Genomic DNA, 19,952 nt, shown 5'->3' with positions numbered 1-19,952 from the left:
AAAAGTTTCACAAGCTGAGCAGGTCAGTAACGCGTTGTTCCACCTCTCGTCCTTATGAAAGTTGTTATTCGGCTTGGCATTGATTGACGGCGTTCTTGAATGTCCTCCTTACGGAAATCGCGTCAAATTGTGTCCACTTGGAGCGTTAAATCATCAGATACATCCGTGGTCTAAGAGTAGCGTCTGAATAGTAATCAAAAAATCCTCGATCCAGGATTCGAACTTCACAACTGAATAATAATTATTAACGATGGCGGCCGATGACTTCCAGCGTAATAAGTCACGCTTTCATTCTGCCAACGGCCTTCTCAAAGAGGGCGGAGGAACGGACAGAGGTTCAGGGCACTCTCTTGTCCTAGAGTGGGAAACTGCTCCTAAAAGGCGTAGAATAGACATTCCTAAACGGCATGAGGATGCAGAAAGCAATGGAAGCCACTGCACTAAAGACGCATAATGTATATCCACAGGACATGTGCACTGTGACTGAAGAAGTGACATCGATAGGGAAGAGAGAGGGGATCACGTAATAGAATTTAAAAGAACTTTGGAAGAATTAAGACCAAACGAAGCAAAAAAGATAGATAATTTTTCATCAGAATTTCTAAATAATTGTGGGAAATGGCAGCAAAACGCCTATTTACGTTGCTGAGTCTGGAGATATACCACCTGACTTTCAGAAAAACATCATCCACACAATTCTGAAGACTGCAATAGCTGACAAGTGGGAAAATCAACGCACGATCAGCTTATCAGGTCATACATCCAAGTTACTCACAAGAATAATATACAGAAGAATGGAAAAAGAAAACTGAAGGTACGTTAGGTGACGATCAATTTCGCTTTAGGTGTGGTAAAGGCAACAGAGAGGCAGTTCTAACGTTCCGGTTGATAATGGAAGCAAGCCTGAAGAAAAACCAAGATACGTGCAGAGGAGTTGTCAACCTGGAAAAAGCGCTCAAAGACGTAAAATTGTGCAAGATGTTCGAAATACTGAGGAAAACCGGGATAAGTTATAGGGAAAGATGAGCAATATATAGTACAAGCGTCAAGACGGAAAATGGAAGACAAAGAATGATTAAAAAAAGTGTAAGATAGGGATGTAGTGTTTCGCCACTACTGTTCAATGTATACGTCGAAGAAGCAATGACCGAAATAAAAGAAGGGTTCAGGAGTGGAATTAAAATTGAAGACCAAAGGATACCCGCGGCAAGATTCGCTGATGACATTGCTGTCCTCAGTGAAAGTGAAGATGAATTACAGGATCTGTTGAATGGAATGAGCAGTCTAATGTGTACAGAACATGGAATGAAAAGGAAAGTACTGAGAGGCACCAGAAATGAGATTACCGAGTTACTTAAAAATCAGAAGTGGTGATCACGAAGTAGATGAAGTTAAAGATTTCTGTTCTCTTGACAACAAAATCATCTCTGATGGGTGGAGCTATAAGGACATAAAATTGAGACTAGCAAAGGCAGAAAGTGTATTCCTCGCTAAGAGAAGTTTACTACATCAAACATAGGTTTTAATTTGAGGAAATTTTGGAAATTTGTGGTAAGGTCTTATGGGACCAAACTGCCGAGGTCATCGGTCTCTAAGTTTACACACTACTTAATCTAACTGAAACTAACTTACGCTAAGGACAACACACACGCCCATGTTAGAGGGAAGACTCGAACCTAAGGCGAGGGCAGCCGTACGGACCGTGACAAGGCGCCCCTGACCGCTCAGCCACCCAGCGCGGTTTAATTTGAGGAATAATTTCCTGAGAATGTACGTTTGGAGCACAGCTTTGTATGGTAGTGAAAAATGACCATGGGAAAATTGGAACAGAAGAGAGTAGAAGCATTGGAGATGCGGTGCTGCAGAAAAACTGTGAAAACAATATGTTCTGATAAAGTGAGGAATGAGGAGGTTCTGCTCAGAATCGGTGAGGAAAGGACCATATGGAAAACATGACAGGAAAAAGGCACAGGATGATATCTATTAAAATACCAGTGAATAAATTCGATGGTACTAGAGGGGGCTGTAGAGTGTAAAAACTGTAGAGAACGATACAGATTGGAATATATCTAGCAAATAACTGAGGATATACGCTGCAACTGCTACTATGAGATGATAAGGTTGTCACAGGAGAGGAATTCGTGCCGGGCCGCATCATACCAATTGCTGGCTATGGTATGGTTTAGTAAGCACAAAAACAAGCACTAGATAATCTTGTCGTGTGCGGGCGGGCATTATCTTGCTGAAATGCAAGCTCAGGACAACTGGCAGGACTAATCACTAAAGACAACTATCTTCCAGGAAATGAGATTTCAGGCCGCAGACGTGTCTAGAGACGCCCTTGCGTGGTGGGATAGCAACCTATCACGCCTTAGAGCTTTGTTGTTTTTATACTCAATAGAAAGTTCTTCATTACGATCAAAGGCACGAGTTCCATGTTATTATTATACAACTGCGAAAGTTGTTTATGAATAACTTAAAAATATTTCACAATGTTCGACGAAGTATTGAATAGATGTCTCTCTTGTTTTTGTTTTGCGGGTTTTTTTTGTGTTTGTTGAGGGTATTGCGTTTCATTCGGGGAAGATCAGTTTGGATTCCGTAGAAATGTTGGAACACGTGAGGCAATACTGACCCTACGGCTTATCTTAGAAGCTAGATTAAGGAAGGGCAAACCTGCGATTCTAGCATTTGTAGACTTAGAGAAAGCTTTTGACAATGTTGACTGGAATACTCTCTTTCAAATTCTGAAGGTGTCAGGGGTAAAGTACAGGGAGTGAAAGGCTATTTACAATTTGTACAGAAACCAGATAGCAGTTATTAGAGTCGAGGGGCATGAAAGGGAAGCAGTGGTTGGGAAGGGAGTGAGACAGGGTTGTAGTCTCACCCCGATGTTATTCAATCTGTATATTGAGCAAGCAGTAAAGGAAACAAAAGAAAAATTTGGAGTAGGTATAAAAATCCAGGGAGAAGAAATAAAAACTTTGAGGTTCGCCGATGACATTGTAATTCTGTCAGAGACAGCAAAGAACTTGGAAGAGCAGTTGAACGGAATGGACAGTGTCTTGAAAGAAGGGTATAAGATGAACATCAACAAAAGCAAAACGAGGATAATGGAATGTAGTCGAAATAAGTCTGGTGATGCTGAGGGAATTACATTAGGAAATGAGACGCTTAAAGTAGTAAAGGAGCTATTTGTGGAGCAAAATAATTGATGATGGTCGAAGTAGAGAGGATATAAAATGTAGACTGGCAATGGCAAGGAAAGCGTTTCTGAAGAAGAGAAATTTGTTAACATCGAGTATAGATTTAAGTGTCAGGAAATCATTTCTGAAAATATATTTATGGAGTGTAGGCATGTATGGAAGTGAATCATAGACGATAACTAGTCTGGACAAGAATAGAATAGAAGCTTTCGAAATGTGGTGCTACAGAAGAATGCTGAAAATTAGATGAGTAGATCACATAACTAATGAGGAAGTATTGAATCGGATTGGGGAGAAGAGGAGATTGTGGCACAACTTGACAAGAAGAAGGGACCGGTTGGTAGGACATGTTCTGAGGCATCAAGGGATCACCAATTTAGTATTGGAGGGCAGCGTGGAGGGTAAAAATCGTATAGGGAGACCAAGAGATGAATACACTAAGCAGATTCTGAAGGATGTAGGTTGCAGTAGGTACTGGGAGATGAAGAAGCTTGCACAGGATAGAGTAGCATGGAGAGCTGCACCAAACCAGTCTGAGGACTGAAGACCACAACAACAACAACATTGCGTTTCATACGCTATATGATAAATCTATATTGTTTCTTTATCGGTACTACAGAGCCCCACTGTTTCACGTAACAAATCATCAATTTTCGAGTAAATCCTGAATCATATATTGATAGTTTCAATTTTGCTATCAGTAGTGCTTATTTGTAAGTAAGAATCAGGAGGATACCTGTGTAGAACACAAATTTTCAGTAGGTTACGAGGCCCTTTATATATCTTCACTCAGTTTCTAGTCCTGTTTCTTGGGGAATCTAGTAAAACACTGATCGCATACGCAATCAAGGCAATCGAAATTTGGTAACGCCCGATAAATATGCAACATATCCGACGTACAGGTAACGCGATTACTACCTTAACTGACCAAAACTACTAAGAAAAGTGGCATCGTCTACGTTTACTTATCTGCGGTAGCGTAGAATAGTTTTACGACTCTATTACAGCCGTACTCGGTAAAACGAGGCCTTAGCAGCTCGCGCCGCATTCGCTGGCAGCGTGGCTGAGTGGAAGCGAGGTCACAAAGAGACCTAGCCCAATGTGCACTAGTACAACACGCCTCAGAAGCCCTCTGGCGGAAACTGCACTTATATGTGCTTTAGTTCAGTATTTTAAACTTTTATAAATTTCAACAAGATGTAAAATGAATTAATGCATCAGGTACTGTTTTATGTATTTTATATTTTAAACAATACCAGTCTATGTAATTTGAATATGCTGGTACAATATTAATGTCTTTACTTTTAAATATTTTTCTATCTTTGTCATCTGTAGAAATAAATATTTATTAATGTTTCGTTCCGTTTTACTGTTAGATCTGAAAATAATCATTGCCTATCATCGAAACTAGTAATCAAGATTGAATGTGTGCTACTAAGACTGTAGTAATATATATTATAAAAGAGAAATAATGTTCATATGGAATTTATCGTCAATCGTTCTTGCCACGTACCATTCACGAATGTAACTGGGAATGGGGTAAAAGAAAGCGGTACCAGAAACACCCACCGCCATACACCGTCAGATGTACTGTGGAGCATATAGGATGGTCAGAAAATGTCTGAAACGCTTGTCGTGATGTTGTAGGGCAAATTGTATTGAGACATAAATGTTAAGAACAAAAAAGGCGATACGTTGCGCCGTTTCCGAGTTATTTAGCATTGAAGTTAGCCAATAACGTCGCTGGCGCGCGCGAATTCAAGTTTCTGCTAACCAAACAAAGCCCCTGGCAGGCCGCTTGAACGTGAGCGCGCGACGCTCCCTTTGGCTACATCTAGTGCTTAATAACTCGGAAACGGTGCAACGTATCGCATTTTTTCATAACATTTATGTCACGGTGCAACCTGCCCTGCAACACCCCTATGAGCGCTTCAGACATTTTCCGACCACCCTTTATATGTAAATGTAGACGTTGGTAAATAGATGCTGGTGAACATTGGCTTGACGAACAGTAATCTGATAAACTAGAAGGTGGTTTATCCTCTGGGCTGTACGGTCGTTATCCATGAAACTTTTTTATCCTTGACGTTTTGTCCAGAGCAGCGTTGGACATCATGAGAGGTGCTCCTATTTCCGCTGAGTCTTGCAGACGGGCGGTACCTAAGTCGCTCTCCAACGTCGGACATATCAGTCAGTAAAACTTAGCGGAACCAAAATCACACTTGTCCAACGCAGCTCCGGACGAAACGTTGCGGACAAAAGAGTAGCATAGACCTTGACCATACGACCTGGAAGACTGACCAGCAACCAAAACAAACAGGTCCTGATAGCCTTCGTTGATAAAGAAATAAATTTCGTCATGCAGAAGCTGTCTGCGCACTGTGGCTGCCCGTGTTGCTGAGCGCTGCAGAGCTTTGGTTTTGTGCGTCAGCTGCAAGCATCCGTGGCAGGAGGCGCTGCTTACTTGCCGTAGAGAGTAGAGGAACCAGCGGCAGGTCAGGGCGGCCCGCCGGCCGCGCGCAGCGTGCGAAACAAGAGGACATCCGTGAACACAGTGGCGCGGGGCGGCGCGTCAGCGTAATTATAGGTAATGAAGGACACAGCCAGGCGGCAATGATTTGCTCATCTTCACGGCTCACGGCGTCACCGAAAAGCCAGGAGTGGAACACGATAAACCAACAGGCCAGTAGGGGCCACCTGTCCGCGGATCATGACTAATTAGGTAGGCACGACCTGCACTCTTCGAAGACGCCTTTCATACTGTGAAATGAGTAAATCAGATTGATTTTCCCCTACCCCGAACACCCTACCCCTATAGCCGTGGCTGTAAGACGTGTGCATTCCTTAACCTCCTCTCCTGCTAAAATATGTACTCGAATAGACATCCACTTACGCAAGTCGTAAAACTGCTACTTATAAAAATAAAAGAAATGATGCTGTAGTGTAGGAAACAGTATCGACAGCAAGCATCTTGCTACAGACATGAAACTGGCGCTGTTGTAGACACTGGAGAAATTTCGAAGACATCATTGATTTTCTGAAGTTCTCTCGGGCGTTTCATCTGTACATTGTCCTTCTGGTACACCACAAGCTGAAGAGGAATGTTTCAGAACCAGTGGAATCAGCCAGTTGCTTGTCGTTAGAAGTATAATAAACACGCATCAGACACTGACCACAGCAAATATCTTGTATGTTTATATTACACAAACGTATGGAAGTGAGTTGTTGACATCCGGAAAGTGGGTAACGAAGATAAAGAAGTTGAATATGGTGCTAGTGAATGTTAGACGAGATGTTTAAGAAGGAAATAAAATGTTTCCACGGTATGGACGAAGAAATATACAAAAAACTGTTTAGGAAGGGACGATAATTGGTGGAAACGTCTCTTAAGACCTTCAGCATTCGCTGCTACGAGAATCAAAGGAGCGCCAGATGATTAGTAACATAGATGAAGCCTATAAGATACATGAACCTTACTGGAATAGGATAACTGAATTGGAGGGCCGCAAAGAAGTCTAATGTATATGACTAAAATCACGTGGTTTTTTTTCCAATTCAGAAAATTACGAGACTCTGCGCTATCTGCGACTCTTTACTGTAGCCACAAAGCGAATAAATCGGCGAGAGATGAAACACTGACTATTTCAAAACACAAAGACTGGTACGAGGACCGGGGTACAGAAATTAACTACATTCGTGGACGCTCCTGGAGAATTCAGGACTGAGTGTTCGAAGTGAAAGCAACAGACCTGGTGACGTAAGCAACAAGTATAAGCAATTTGTGCTACTGCGCATGGAATAGCTTCCTACTTTACTTTCGTGTCCTGTCCATAGAATATCTTCTCCAAAAGACAATGTAGTAGGTTGTAATGCGATATAGCCTACTGTGTAGTTGTGTTGATCCTGAATTAGTAACTACGCTTTTTGACTGATTGGCAAAGTTCGTACTCCATATACTTTTCGTGCTTTGAATGAGAGCCATGTGATACCGACAGTGCTAGAGGAGGAACTTACTATATGCAAACACGAATATGACATGAAAAATTGCGACGGCTTTACGAGTTCCGGACACACAGAGACGTCGTTCACTGATTATCTGAAGAACAATCATCGTCAGATATTGTGAATGTTCTGGTATTAGTGAGTCCTTAAACCTTAGCACTATACCGCCTGGCTGTAACTGCAACTAGCGAGTGCGTCTGCTACGAGGAATCCCAAGGCAGTACCGTCGCAAATCAGCAGATGCACTGTTACCGCTAACACACGCAAATCCATAGTGAAACTCAGGCTACATGCTAAAAGAAACACAGACCTATAAAAAGAGAAAGAGAAGAGAGACCATGTTAGTGGAAACTAGGAACACACACGCGCACGCATACAAACACACACACATATGAAGGCACTCTTGTATGTTCCGTCTGCAAAACAAATATTTTTAGTTAATGAAGGCAATATGAAGCAAGAACTAAGATGCATACAGATACTGACCTCGACGGTTCGTATTTCTTTGCGGCATAGTTATGTAGCTGGCATCCCTCCTGTGGCCATTCTTTGCAGCGAGAACGCTTACTAGTATCTCAACTTCACTCTATTACACGCTTTAGTCATACATTGCATGTTGATAAATTACGCAAAGTATCGAATACTTTTGAATTCCGTGTGAAGCTTCCTGATTCGCAATATATTTACGCTTTCCCTATTTGTTGACATGGAATGCTTGAAGTTTCGAAACTTGGTCCTAAATTCCAATGTATTACTGTGGCGCCGACGCAACTTATTGTTACTGTATTCCTATTTTGTATCGAGAAACATTATAAACTGCGGAACACTTCTACCGTCCAAAGTAGAACCTAGGCACTACCGTTTCACACGCAGTAATCCTTTCTTTCTGAGGTCCTGCCTTATTACGTTCGTAGTGGATCTGCTTAATGTATCTGAAGCTGTAAATCTGACTCCGTAAGAGAATTTCTAGGAAAATTTAGACGTCCAGATCCGAATCCAAATTCTACACAATGTTCTAAGTTGTACCAAAATCATCAATACAATGCAGAGTTTTAGAAGAGGAAATAAATTACATTTTACAATTTAATTACGTATGGTTCTATCAGACGTCAATAACTTTTGACTTTTTGAATAACAAGTTTCTTTATTTAAATTGCAATATTATGGTGTAGAAAGAGATACTGCAAACTGTTTATCCTCATACCTCTCTAGCATGTAATAAAGGTTACCAGTAGGAAAAACTCATATGTTAAGGTGTTAGTCATCTGGTTAGGATACCATTATGCCAAAGCGCCATCTTACAACTTTAATTTTCTCTTGTCTCTACTAATCACCTATCGTCATTAAAATTACTGTATGATGCAGAATACTGTTATAAATAGCTAATTGAAGAAAGTTTAAAAAATAGTTCCTAATGAAACTTTAATTGATTTTAATAAATAGTTTGGAGCCAAACAATTAATACATAACTTTGAAGAAGTTGGATATACGGCTGCACAAACGTATACATGGAGCAGAAGAGATTTTCAGTACATTTCTGGCAACCTAAAATAGGTTATAAGGAATTAACTATTCATTGTAATGTAATTTTACCTAAATTTTCTGTTATGCTAAAGCTTTGATGAGCAGTGTGCAAGTGTACTGAAGCTCCAACAGTAATTTGCATGGATGTGGTTCAGGCCTTCATATTTTATTTTATTCGAACCTCAAGCTACCTATTTTACCTAAATCTATACTTATTTTGTACCAAGATAAATTAATGTACACAGCACTCAATGCATATGGAAGGTTTATTATATCTTGTCTATATCTTAGCGCAGGATAATGTTTAATTGGCTGTAATGAGTAGCGAGTTTCAGATGCTGCTGTATGATGGCTCTTTGTAATACACTTTAACTGGACTTTTGTTTTATGTTTCAGCTCTGATGAGCAGATTGCATCCGTAGCGAAGCTGCAGAAGAATCTTGTACGGACGCAGTATACGCTCTCGTATGTTATGGCTGTTTTAATTATTTTGTCGACGCTTCTATTTACTTAAGATGAATTTTATCTGTAGCTTATGTGAACAATTACGCTGAATATACACTACTGGCCATTAAAATTTAACCGACAGGATGTAAATGATTAGCTTTTCAGAGCATTCACACAAGGTTGGCGCCGGTGGCAACACCTACAACGTGCTGACATGAGGACAGTTTCCAACCGATTTCTCATACACAAACAGCAGTTCACTGGCGTTGCCTCGAGAAACGTTGTGGGGCTGCCTCGTGTACGGAGGACAAATGCGTACCATCACGTTTCCGACTTTCATAAAGGTCGAATTTTAGCCTATCACGATTGCCGTTTATCGTATCGCGACATCGCTGCTCGCGTTGGTCGAGATCCAATGACTGTTAGCAGAATAAGGAATCGTTCGGTTAAGGAGGTTAGTACGGAACGCCGTCCTGGATCCCAACGGCCTCGTATCACTAGCAGTCGACATGACAGGCATCTTATCCCTGTGGGTGTAACGGATTGTGCAGCCTCGTCTCGATCCCTGAGTCAAAAGAAGGGGACGTTTGCAACACAACAACCATCTGCACGAACAGTTCGACGACGTTTGCAATAGCATGGACCATCAGCTCGGAGACCATGGCTGCGGTTACCCCTGACGCTGCATCACAGACAGGAGCGCCTGCAATGGTGTACTCATTGACGAACCTGGGTGCACGAATGGCCAAACGTCACTTTTTCGGATGAATCCAGGTTCTGTTGACAGCATCATGATGGTCGCATCCGTGTTTGGCGTCATCGCGGCGAACGCACACTGGAAGAGTGTATTCGTCATCGCCATACTGGCTTATCACCCGGCGCGATGGTATGGGTTGCCATTGGTTACACTTCTCGGTCACCTCTTGTGCGCATTGACGGCGCATTGAACAGTGGACGTTACATTTCAAATATGTTACGACCCGTGGCTCAACCCTTCATTCGATCCCTGCGAAACCCTACATTTCAGCAGGATAATGCACGACCGCATTTTGCAGGTCCTGTACGGGTCTTTCTGGATACAAAAAATGCTCGACTGCTGCACTGGCCAACACATTCGCCAGATCTCTCACCAATTGAAAACGTCTGGTCAATGGTGGCAGAGCAACTGGCTCTTCACAGTACGCCAGACACTACTCTTGATGAACTGTGGAATCATGTTGAAGCTGCATGGGCAGCTGTACCTGTGCACGCCATCCAAGCTCTGTTTGACACAATGCCCAGGCGTATCAAGGCCGTTATTACGGCCAGAGGTGGTTGTTCTGGGTAGTGATTTCTCGGGATCTATGCACCCAAATTGCATGAAAATGTAATCACATGTCAGTTCTAGTATAATATATATTTGTCCAATGAATACCAGTTTATCATCTGCATTTATTCTTGGTGTAGCAATTTTAATGGCCAGTAGTGTATTCTGTTTGACAGCAGCCTCTCCATCCCATCACGCAGTTGGAAAACTGGGTGTCTATTGCTATTCATGAAGTAGGATGTACTATCGTGTTGCGCTCGTCCTGGTTGAATCCTTGATTCATGATTAGCTATTGCTTTTTAATACGTATTGACACTTTTTCGTAATGACGTGAAGTATTTTTGATGCCTGTCCCAGAATGCAAAGAAAGCTCTCGTGTCATAGGCTTGTAGTGGTAGGATGTTTGTTTTGTGAATGTGCATGTGCCTACTGTGTTTTACGGTTTATGCTCCACACTGGTTTTAGTTCAATTACAGTTTAAACTGCGCAACTTTATTTTCAGACCTGTTTTGTAATATATGTATTAATGATAGGAAGTACAGTTTCCCTTTTCTTTACAATACAGCATATATGCTAGTGCTCTAGTAGCGCATTTTATTAACACTGAGTAGGCCTCCTGCTGTGCGGTAGCGACACGTACCGTGCCACACCGCAGGCAGGTCAGTCGTCGCCGCACGGCAGTCCTAGAGTCTCTTCATAGAATGTGTGTGGCTCTCGTCTATTTATACATACACGACAAATACTGTCTCACTCATTATTGTGACTGCATCATTTTCACATATGCCGAGTCAATAATGATTAGCGAACAACTGTGTGTACTCAAGTATGCGACTGCTCCGTGAATGCTTGAAATGATTTCTGATACCTTATTTTTTAATTACGGTGTACTTTGTACGATAAGTTTGTGTTTTGTACGTCTGAAGATGATCATTATGGACCGGAACTATTCAGATAATATTTAAAATAAATTGTGATCAGTAACTTTTCTAGAAGTATTTGCCTATGTGTCACCTTGTACGGAAGTGAAACGTGTCCGATAAGTAGTTCAGACAGGAAGAGAAGAGAGACTTTTCAACTGTGGCAAGAAGTAATTTTAGCTCAATTTGACTAAAAGAAGGAAAAGGATGATATTACGCATCCTGAGACGTCAAGGTTTCGTCGGCTTTATAATGGAGGTAAGTGTGTGGATGGGAAGAGCGTTGTAAAAATAGAGTGTGTCCAAAGTATGAATGCGCAAGTATGTTCCAATGGATGTAAATTGCAGTAGGCTGACTGGTTCAAATGGCTCTGAGCACTATGGGACTTAACTTCTGAGGTCATCAGTCCCCTAGAACTTAGACTACTTAAACCTAACTAACCTAAGGACATCACAAATATCCATGCCAGAGGCAGGATTCGAACCTGCGACCTTAGCGGTCACGCGGCTCCAGACTGTAGCGCCTAGAACCACACGGCCACCCCGGCCGGCTACAGTAGTCATTCGGAGATTCAAGTACTGGTCATTGGAGAGAAGACCACAAAAAGCGGCAATAAATGTTTACACAAATGAATTAATTTGTAAAAGCAGGTAACTTGTAGGCAGGGCAACCACAGCTATGAGTAGTCATCTTGGGTATTAATAAACCGCTTAAGCTGTATGTAGTCCTTTATTATTGGATCACTATCGGTTTATTGGCACTAGAGGCCATCTCTTCAGGTGAACATAGCGCTAAAACATTAGAGCGTAAAAGCTCGGAATCTTTTTTTCCAACATTCGGAGAAGCCGACAAATCCACTACATAGGGATCCGGCTGTGTCTATGACACACCGCCCTTTAGCGGTGTTTGTTCTGATGGACAATGAATGTTGGGAAAAAACGTTCCGATCTTTTCCGCTCTAATGTTTTTGTTAGATGTTCACCTGAAGATGTGGCTTCTAGCGCCACTAAACCGGTAGTGATCCAATAGTAAAGGACTGAACACAGTTGAAGCGGTTTAGTAATACCCAAGATAATTTGTAAAGAGAATGTGTTCTTACTTGTTTCTTTACGCATATATTCTTCAGGACCACTCACTCAAGATGTATGAAATGAATGCTAAATTTAACCCAATCAAGTTTCGTACAAAATTTATGTTAATCAACAAACTCAGGCTTGGCTCTATGGTTCGATTTATTTATCTATCTTTATGCTCCACAGTTAAGTAGGACGTGCCAAGATAATATAATCCAAAAAAGGAGCTCAGAGTAAACAACACACGGAATACATAACATGCTTTATGAAGACAGGAGAGATGGTCTCGGAGAATGGGTCGCGGGAGGATCGCAGTGTTTTACTTTCTATCTCCCCTTCCCCTAAATATAACACACCGTCGCGACCCCTTTTAACACGCCGCTGAAGCCTAGGAATCTAATAATGATAAAATGCAATACATAATGTTTTAATACATTCTAAGACAAGGAACTATCCGAGTGGGTTGGAAATCAGTAGATATGATGTACATGTACAGAGAAACAAACGATTACAATTTCAGAAACATTGGATGATTTATTCACGAGAAAGAGCTTCACAAATTGAACAGGTCAATAACGCCTTGATACATCACTAGTCCTTATGCAAGAAGTTATTCAGATTGACATTGACTTAGATGTCCTCCTGAGGCATATCGTACCAAAGCCTGTCCAATTGGCGCATTAAATCGTTAAAATCCCGAGCTGGTTGGAAGACCCTGCCCGTACCGCTTTAAATATACTCAATTGGGAAGAGATCCGGCGACCTTGCAGGTCAAGGTAGGATTTGACAAGCACGAAGATGAGCAGTATAAGCTGTCGACGTGGTGGGAGGCAATTGTCTTGTTCACATGTAATTCCAGGATGGCTTTCCACGAGGGCAACTAAACGCGGCTGTGCCAATCACTCCTGGTTGCCAGGCAGGCGACAGTCAGGTCGGTTTCCCACTGCTGGCCAGGGCGCCTCCAGACACATCTTCGGCCTGTTATCTCACTGACTGGGGTAGAACTGCCTTCCGTGATGAGTCCCGCTTCGGGCTGGGCCCCGATGACCACTGAGGAAGTGTCAGGAGTCGCCTTGGACAGCAACGGTATACCAACCTGACTGTTACTCGCCATACGGTCTGACAACCAAGAGAGATGGTCTGGGGTGCAGCATCATTTCATAACGGGACTCGTTTGGTTGTCATACACTGCGCACCACACCGACGATATTCTGCGTCCCGTTTTGTTGTCCTTCGTCCCAGGTCATTCTAGGCTTACATTTCTACAAGGCAGTGCCCGCCCGCACAAAGCGAGAGTTTCTACTGCTCGACTTTGGTCAAATCCTACCTTGGCCAGCAAGGTCGTTGGATCTCTCCCCAATTAAGAATGTTTAGAGAACTGTGGGCAGAGACCTCCAACCATCTCGGGATTTTGACGATCTAACTCGCCACTTGGGAAGACTGACACGATGTGCTTAGGAGGACATCCAGCAACTACACCCAGCAACTCTATGAATCTATGCCAATCTGAATAATTGCTTGCGTAAGAGCCAAAGGCGGACCAACACGTTGTTGACTTGCTTAATTTGTGAAGCTCTTTGTCTGAACATGTACATCACATCTATCGCTTTCCGTCCCGTTTTTTATTGTTATTTTTATTTTTATTTATTTTTTGTCTTAGACTATATTATTATATGGTAGAGTCAGTTCTGCCGGTTCTTATTTGTTTCTTTGGAAAGGCATTCTTGATGTCCACTTTACTTAGGATCTATAAAATGAATGCAAAATTTAAGGCATTCATTATTAACGTAGGCTTTCGTGGCCATTGTCACATTCAATAAAAATTTTCTGGGTTTGTGACTGAATTGTCAATATATATAAAACTACCGACAGTAAACAAGAATATCCTGTAGCAGGTCCCTTGTAATAGGGACCGAAACGTCAGTAGTTTTATATATATTGACAAAGAGGTCACAAAACCAGAAAAATTTCACTAAATGTAAACGCAGTCAAGTTTCATACAAAATTTATGTTATGAATTTTTCTTTTCTGCCATTACCACATCTACGACGTCAGACACAGATCGAAGGTTTGAGTTATTAATTAATTAATCTTTATTCTTCCACGGATCATCTCACAATGGTGTAGGTATTGCCTAGTGCAGGTGGTTGGTGATGAGAAACACTGGAGGAAATGGCTGTTAGTCTGCTCAACGTCACACTGACAAAGAACTGAGTCCACAGAGAAACCCCAAGTCCGCAGATTGGTCTTGCATCTCGTTGTGATTTGATCGTAATCTATTGAGAGACCTCCATATTGACCACTTCTCCGAATGTCCAGGCGGAAGTTCTCCCCTTGGAGCCATCAATTCTCCCAAATACCGACATCGTGAGATCCTTGCCGCATGTGAATTCGCGATGAGAGCCTCAATAGTTGTCTAGAAGCTCTTTCTTGATTTCAGCGTAGGATGTGGGGCTGATGACCATATAGCGGATGGTCTTCCTTCGTTGCGGCCTGACATACGCAATAAGTAACATGCTTTATGAGGATAGGAAAGGTGGTCTATGGGAATAGGGTAGCAGGTGATCACGGTTTTTAGTAGCCCCCCCCCCCCTCCCCTTCCCCCCCCCCCCTCGCCCTGCCCCCAAATGTAACTTACAGCAACACACTCTTTAAATATGCTACCGATGCCTAGGATTTAAATAATAATAAAAATAAAATCGTAATAATTGTTTATATCAGTGGCTGGTACTGTGATTTTGCTTTGGCGAAGGGGGGGGGGGGGGAGAGAGAATCATGACCCCTCCCCAAAACCCTCTCTGCCCTTTGGATCTGCTCATGTACGAGCCTCTGATCGCTAAACATCTATGAAAGGAACAATTAATCTGTTCTATGCTGTCCGCTCGACACACATGTATTCGATAATCCGTCACGGTCTCTCTGAAAATGGCACTAATTTTTTGCTTCCCCAGTCTTGTCTAATCAGAGGTAGTCGTCAGTCTCTCCTGACCTCGCCGTTCATGACACATTAAGCGCCGATCATCCTTCCTTCCTTTTGCTTTTCAGACTTGCGAGCTTTAAACAACTCGCTCTTAGGCCGTTCTTCTAGTAAGCCAACATGTCTCGCACAACCAGAAAAAGTGCGCTGTGTATCACTCAGCGAAGACGCAAAGTGCCGCCGGCAGCTAATTACTGCCTGGCGCAGACTGCGGAGCTCGCTCGCGCCACTTTGGCGCTGCACAAAGAATGCCCCAGTCCGCCAACTCTGCCGGCGGCCGGCACGGCGTGAGGAATGCGCTCGTTGTCTCGACGGAACAGCCAGAGGCTGATTTTCTTCTCTGCGGCATTCCATTAACTGCTACGCCCCAAAGCCCTTCCTCTCTGCACACTAAACGTCCAAGTTTTAGTTACATTATCAGTATGAGCCGCATCAGCGACTCTTGCCACTACAATCAGCTGATTGCTCGCTTTCACCCAGTGCTCGTATAGTCGAACAGCACCGTTTCACTGGGTTCTTTCAAGCCACTGACATCACCAGAAGCTTTTCAAACATTTTATTATCATTTCATCAGTTAGTTATTTTCGCAGTGTTAATTTTCGAAGCTTCGTTTAGGTAACTGAATTTTTAGTGAATGAAGTGGTCCAGTGCTTGAGACATTTCAAAAGTACTGATAAGGACTCAGTTCTGAATAATCGTTAGAGCAGTTTAGAATCACTAGCAGTAGCCATGTTATCGGACTGAATTACAGGAATTCAGGTCCACCTATCATGAAAACAACAGTTGTTTATAAACGTCCACACATGTTTCAGAAACTTTGTGCCGCCATCAATGGGTATTTTCATTCAGATCTCATTTTTTACACTGAAGGGCCCCGTAGGAGCCTCTCTATAATGCTGTATATCGGTAACTTGTCATGTACAAAGTTATTTTCGAAGCATCCGTCATTATTTGGATGCTCCTATATCGTAAAAATACACACGAAAACACCACAGTACAGGTTTTTAAGAAGCTCCACTCGTACCTTACACTCTTTCACTTCACAAAATATGACGTTTATGTTACTCCTGCTTGTTGACTATTTTTAAATCCGTGACTGTTTTAGTTGGGTAGTGGTTGTGAACAACAGCGTGGACTACACACACAGCAGCAGCACAAACATTGTGTTTCCTTAAGTGAACAAATGTAACGTGTGAGTGAAGCTCCTCGAAAATATGCATCGTAAGTCTTTTTCCACAACAGACGAGGGACGCAGATAAGGACGGGTACTTCGAAATAACTCTGCAGGTGACAATACAGTAAAGAGGGTTCTATAGATCCCAGGAACGCAGTAAGTAATAGCTGAATAAAAGTAGCCTGTGATGATGTCACAAAAGTTCTGAGGCGAATCTGAATTCCCATTACAAAATTCTGATTCACGATTTCTGGTGCAGCTTTAAACCAATTCTAGTGATTTACTTTACAACTTATTCCTACTTGTTTTCCTTATGAACCGTAACTGCTACATCTACATCAATACTCCGCAAACCACTGGGTGGTGCGTGGAGGAGAGTACCTTGTACCACTAGTAGTCTTCTCTTTCCTGTTCCAGTCTCAAATATAGCGAGGGAAAAACCACCATCGATATGCCTCCGCACAAGCCCTAATCTCTCTAATCTTATCTTCGAGGTCCTTACGCGAAATGTACGTTGGTGGCAGTAAAATCATTCTGCAGTCAATTTCAAACACCGGTTTTCTAAATTATATCAATACCGTTCCTCAAAAAGACCGTCGCCTTCCCCCCATGGATTCCCATCTGAGTTCCCGAAGCATCTCCGTAGTGCTTGCGCGTTCTTCGAACCTACCGCTAACAAATCTAGCAGCCCGCCTCTTAACTGCTTCGGTATCTTCCTTTAATCCGACCTGGTGGAGATCCCAGACACTCGAGAAATTCTGAAGAATGGATCGCACTAGCGTCCTAAACGCGGCCTCCTTTCAGATGAAGCACACTTTGTCAGATTTCTCCCAATATATCGAAGTCGATCATTTGCCTTCCCTGCATGGCCCCTAAACAGACCAACAGGAAAAAGAAACTAAACCAGAAGTTTAGTCTGAAAACTCAGTAAGAAGTACGTAATTCAGAATGTTTGGTTAATGCACTATCATTAACAGGTTCCAAAACGAGATTTGAATTTTAGTAAAGTTGAAAGGCACTGAAAACATACAGGTCAAAAATCAAATATAGAAAAAAATGCATTCTTGCTCTAATATATCTAATTAACATATTATAGATGTCGCAAAGTTGCTTGTCATAGTCACTGAGTACTCGTGGTACTAGTACAGGAGACTAGTGAGTGAAAAACCGTCGCTACGGTCGCAGGTTCGAATCCTGCCTCGGGCATGGATGTGTGTGATGTACTTAGGTTAGTTAGGATGAAGTAGTTCTAAGTTCTAGGGGACTGATGACCACCGCAGTTGAGTCCCATAGTGCTCAGAGCCATTTGAACCTTTTTTTTTTTTTTTTTTTTTTTTTTTGAAAAACCGTCAACATTTCTAACAGTTAATTTCAATTGAAATGGTGAAAAAATCTAAAATTCAGTTGTGAGCTCTTCGATTTGTCATCAGATGAGGAGTGGTAATATCAGGTTTCGTGCTTTCTGAATGGACACCTAATTTAGTCTACCGAGTCTGAGAGTATCCCATTCCCGAAAATTTTAAGATGGTCACGGAGCCCCTCATTAGATGACAAGGCTAATATTTATCCATGATATGTGGGGGAATGCAATTGGCGGACAGACATGCACTTCTTTAGATGGCCAAGAAATCATCATCGTAATCATTACGATTCCCATCACAAAATCTTCCCATGCCTGTTCTACCTTTTGGTTAGTGTGCGAGAGGTACCTTTGACAAATGATCTTCTATTTATGAAGCATCGAGGTCTTCTGTAGCTTTTTTTTAGATTATCTCAAAATGTGTAGCCAAAGGTTTTTCTTAGTATTTGCAGGGAGGGAGGAGGATTTGAGAGCAGTATGTCTATTTCGTAGGAGCAGTTGTTCGGTATTACTTCGCAATATCGTTTGTGCTCATCGCCGATAACGTACTCACCGTTTCCCTTGTCGACACTGGACAAATTAAAGTCACCGTATGCTCTGAGTATTTCCGTAGTTTCGAGTGCAAGATATTTTTAATAATTCTAGATCTGATGAGTCTGAATCTGGTGGTTGAAACATTCGGTAGCTATCGTCCATAGGAGTTCGCAGTTTGATTCATTTTGCATTTCTATAGGCCTGGTGTTTCTGCTTGGTACTATCAACACTCCACAACTTGAGGACTCTGATCTGTCGAGGTGACGATTTCTCTATTCTCATCTTCAATTTTCAGTCATCTCTCGGTTCCTAACATAATTTTTGGGTGACTGCAAGTTCAGAGTGCTGCGAATGCTTCCGCAGTTACCAACTAATACATGAACATTTTTAACTCTCAGTATTTGCTATCCATTCTGTTTGTCAAGCTATTAACCTAAAAAATGCCATGTGCGTTAAGACAAGTACTCTGCCACTCGACCGTGCATAGTGTGTACCAGTCCAATCCAGATCGGCTTCATAACACTATGTAGCACAGTTCGAGGAGTCAACAACAAAGTTCGTCAAAAAACCGACGAGCGACTTTCCAGTCGGCTTCAAGACAGATGACACCGGTCACTCTCCGAATCGACACTGCAGATCGTCAACTGTGCTGTAAACCAGGAATGAGACTAGCGGTCTTCGCTACTTCCACCAGTGTTCGGAAAGAACAGATAATGGTCTCTGATCCTTGGGGAAGAGTGTTGTTTACTTCGAAATAAAGTATGTACCTCGCGCATCTCATAACCAGAAAAAGTTAGTGGCCACATATTTTTATCAAGTCCTTTTCCCCTCCGCGAACTTTCAGTCGTTGCAAAACGTTTCTAGAAAGTAACAGAGAGAGAGAGAGAGAGAGAGATACCAATCCAGTCACTTCATAATCTTTTGTGCACAATCGTTGTCAGGCTCATACAACTGTTCGGCGTGAATACATATGTTATTAGATCCTTACTGCAACCTTTCCTGCTCCGTTTTTAGTCGTCTGATGTTATAATGAGTCTATGTCTAGTACGTTAATTTGGTTTTAAAGAAGACGTATGCAAGTGAATTTGATGTTTTCCATTGAGATGCAATGATTTTAATTTATTCCGTAATTTTTAGTATGTCGATTAACGTACCGTGAGAAGTGTATGCTATTTCCATAAGAGAATGCAACGTATATTCACTGCTTCACACACATGGACGAAACATAACCTTCTGAGCACGTCGCACGCAGTTGAAAGAAACTGTTAGTGCTTGGTGGTGGTGATGATGATGTTGATGATGAGTGAGTAGTATAATAAAAACATATTCCAATGCAGATTTTCTTAAATTGTCATAATTGCTTAATAATTTACTACGAACGGTGTACATGACACACAGTCGTCATTTCATCCATTGCTGTATGCGTCAACGA

General features: G+C 42.1%; 1 protein-coding gene across 4 annotated transcripts in view; it reads right to left on the bottom strand.

Moving 5' to 3' along the window:
- Positions 1 to 19,952, bottom strand: part of LOC126350474 (transmembrane protein 65) — a 532,028-nt gene that overhangs the window by 179,272 nt on the left and 332,804 nt on the right. The window contains exon 1 of one of the 4 annotated variants that reach the window (XM_050002521.1): positions 5,587 to 5,662. The exons of the other annotated variants lie outside the window; for them this stretch is intronic. Coding sequence (XP_049858478.1) covers positions 5,587 to 5,647 — 61 coding nt within the window. The 5' untranslated portion in view covers positions 5,648 to 5,662. Of the gene's footprint in view, positions 1 to 5,586; positions 5,663 to 19,952 lie in introns of those variants that run through there. 4 annotated transcript variants of the gene reach the window in all.

The sequence above is a fragment of the Schistocerca gregaria genome, chromosome 1, assembly GCF_023897955.1.
Source record: "Schistocerca gregaria isolate iqSchGreg1 chromosome 1, iqSchGreg1.2, whole genome shotgun sequence".
Classification (NCBI taxonomy): Eukaryota; Metazoa; Arthropoda; class Insecta; order Orthoptera; family Acrididae; genus Schistocerca; species Schistocerca gregaria.
The sequence above is the reverse complement of the archived record's forward strand: the minus strand, read 5'-3'. Positions and strand labels throughout refer to the sequence as shown.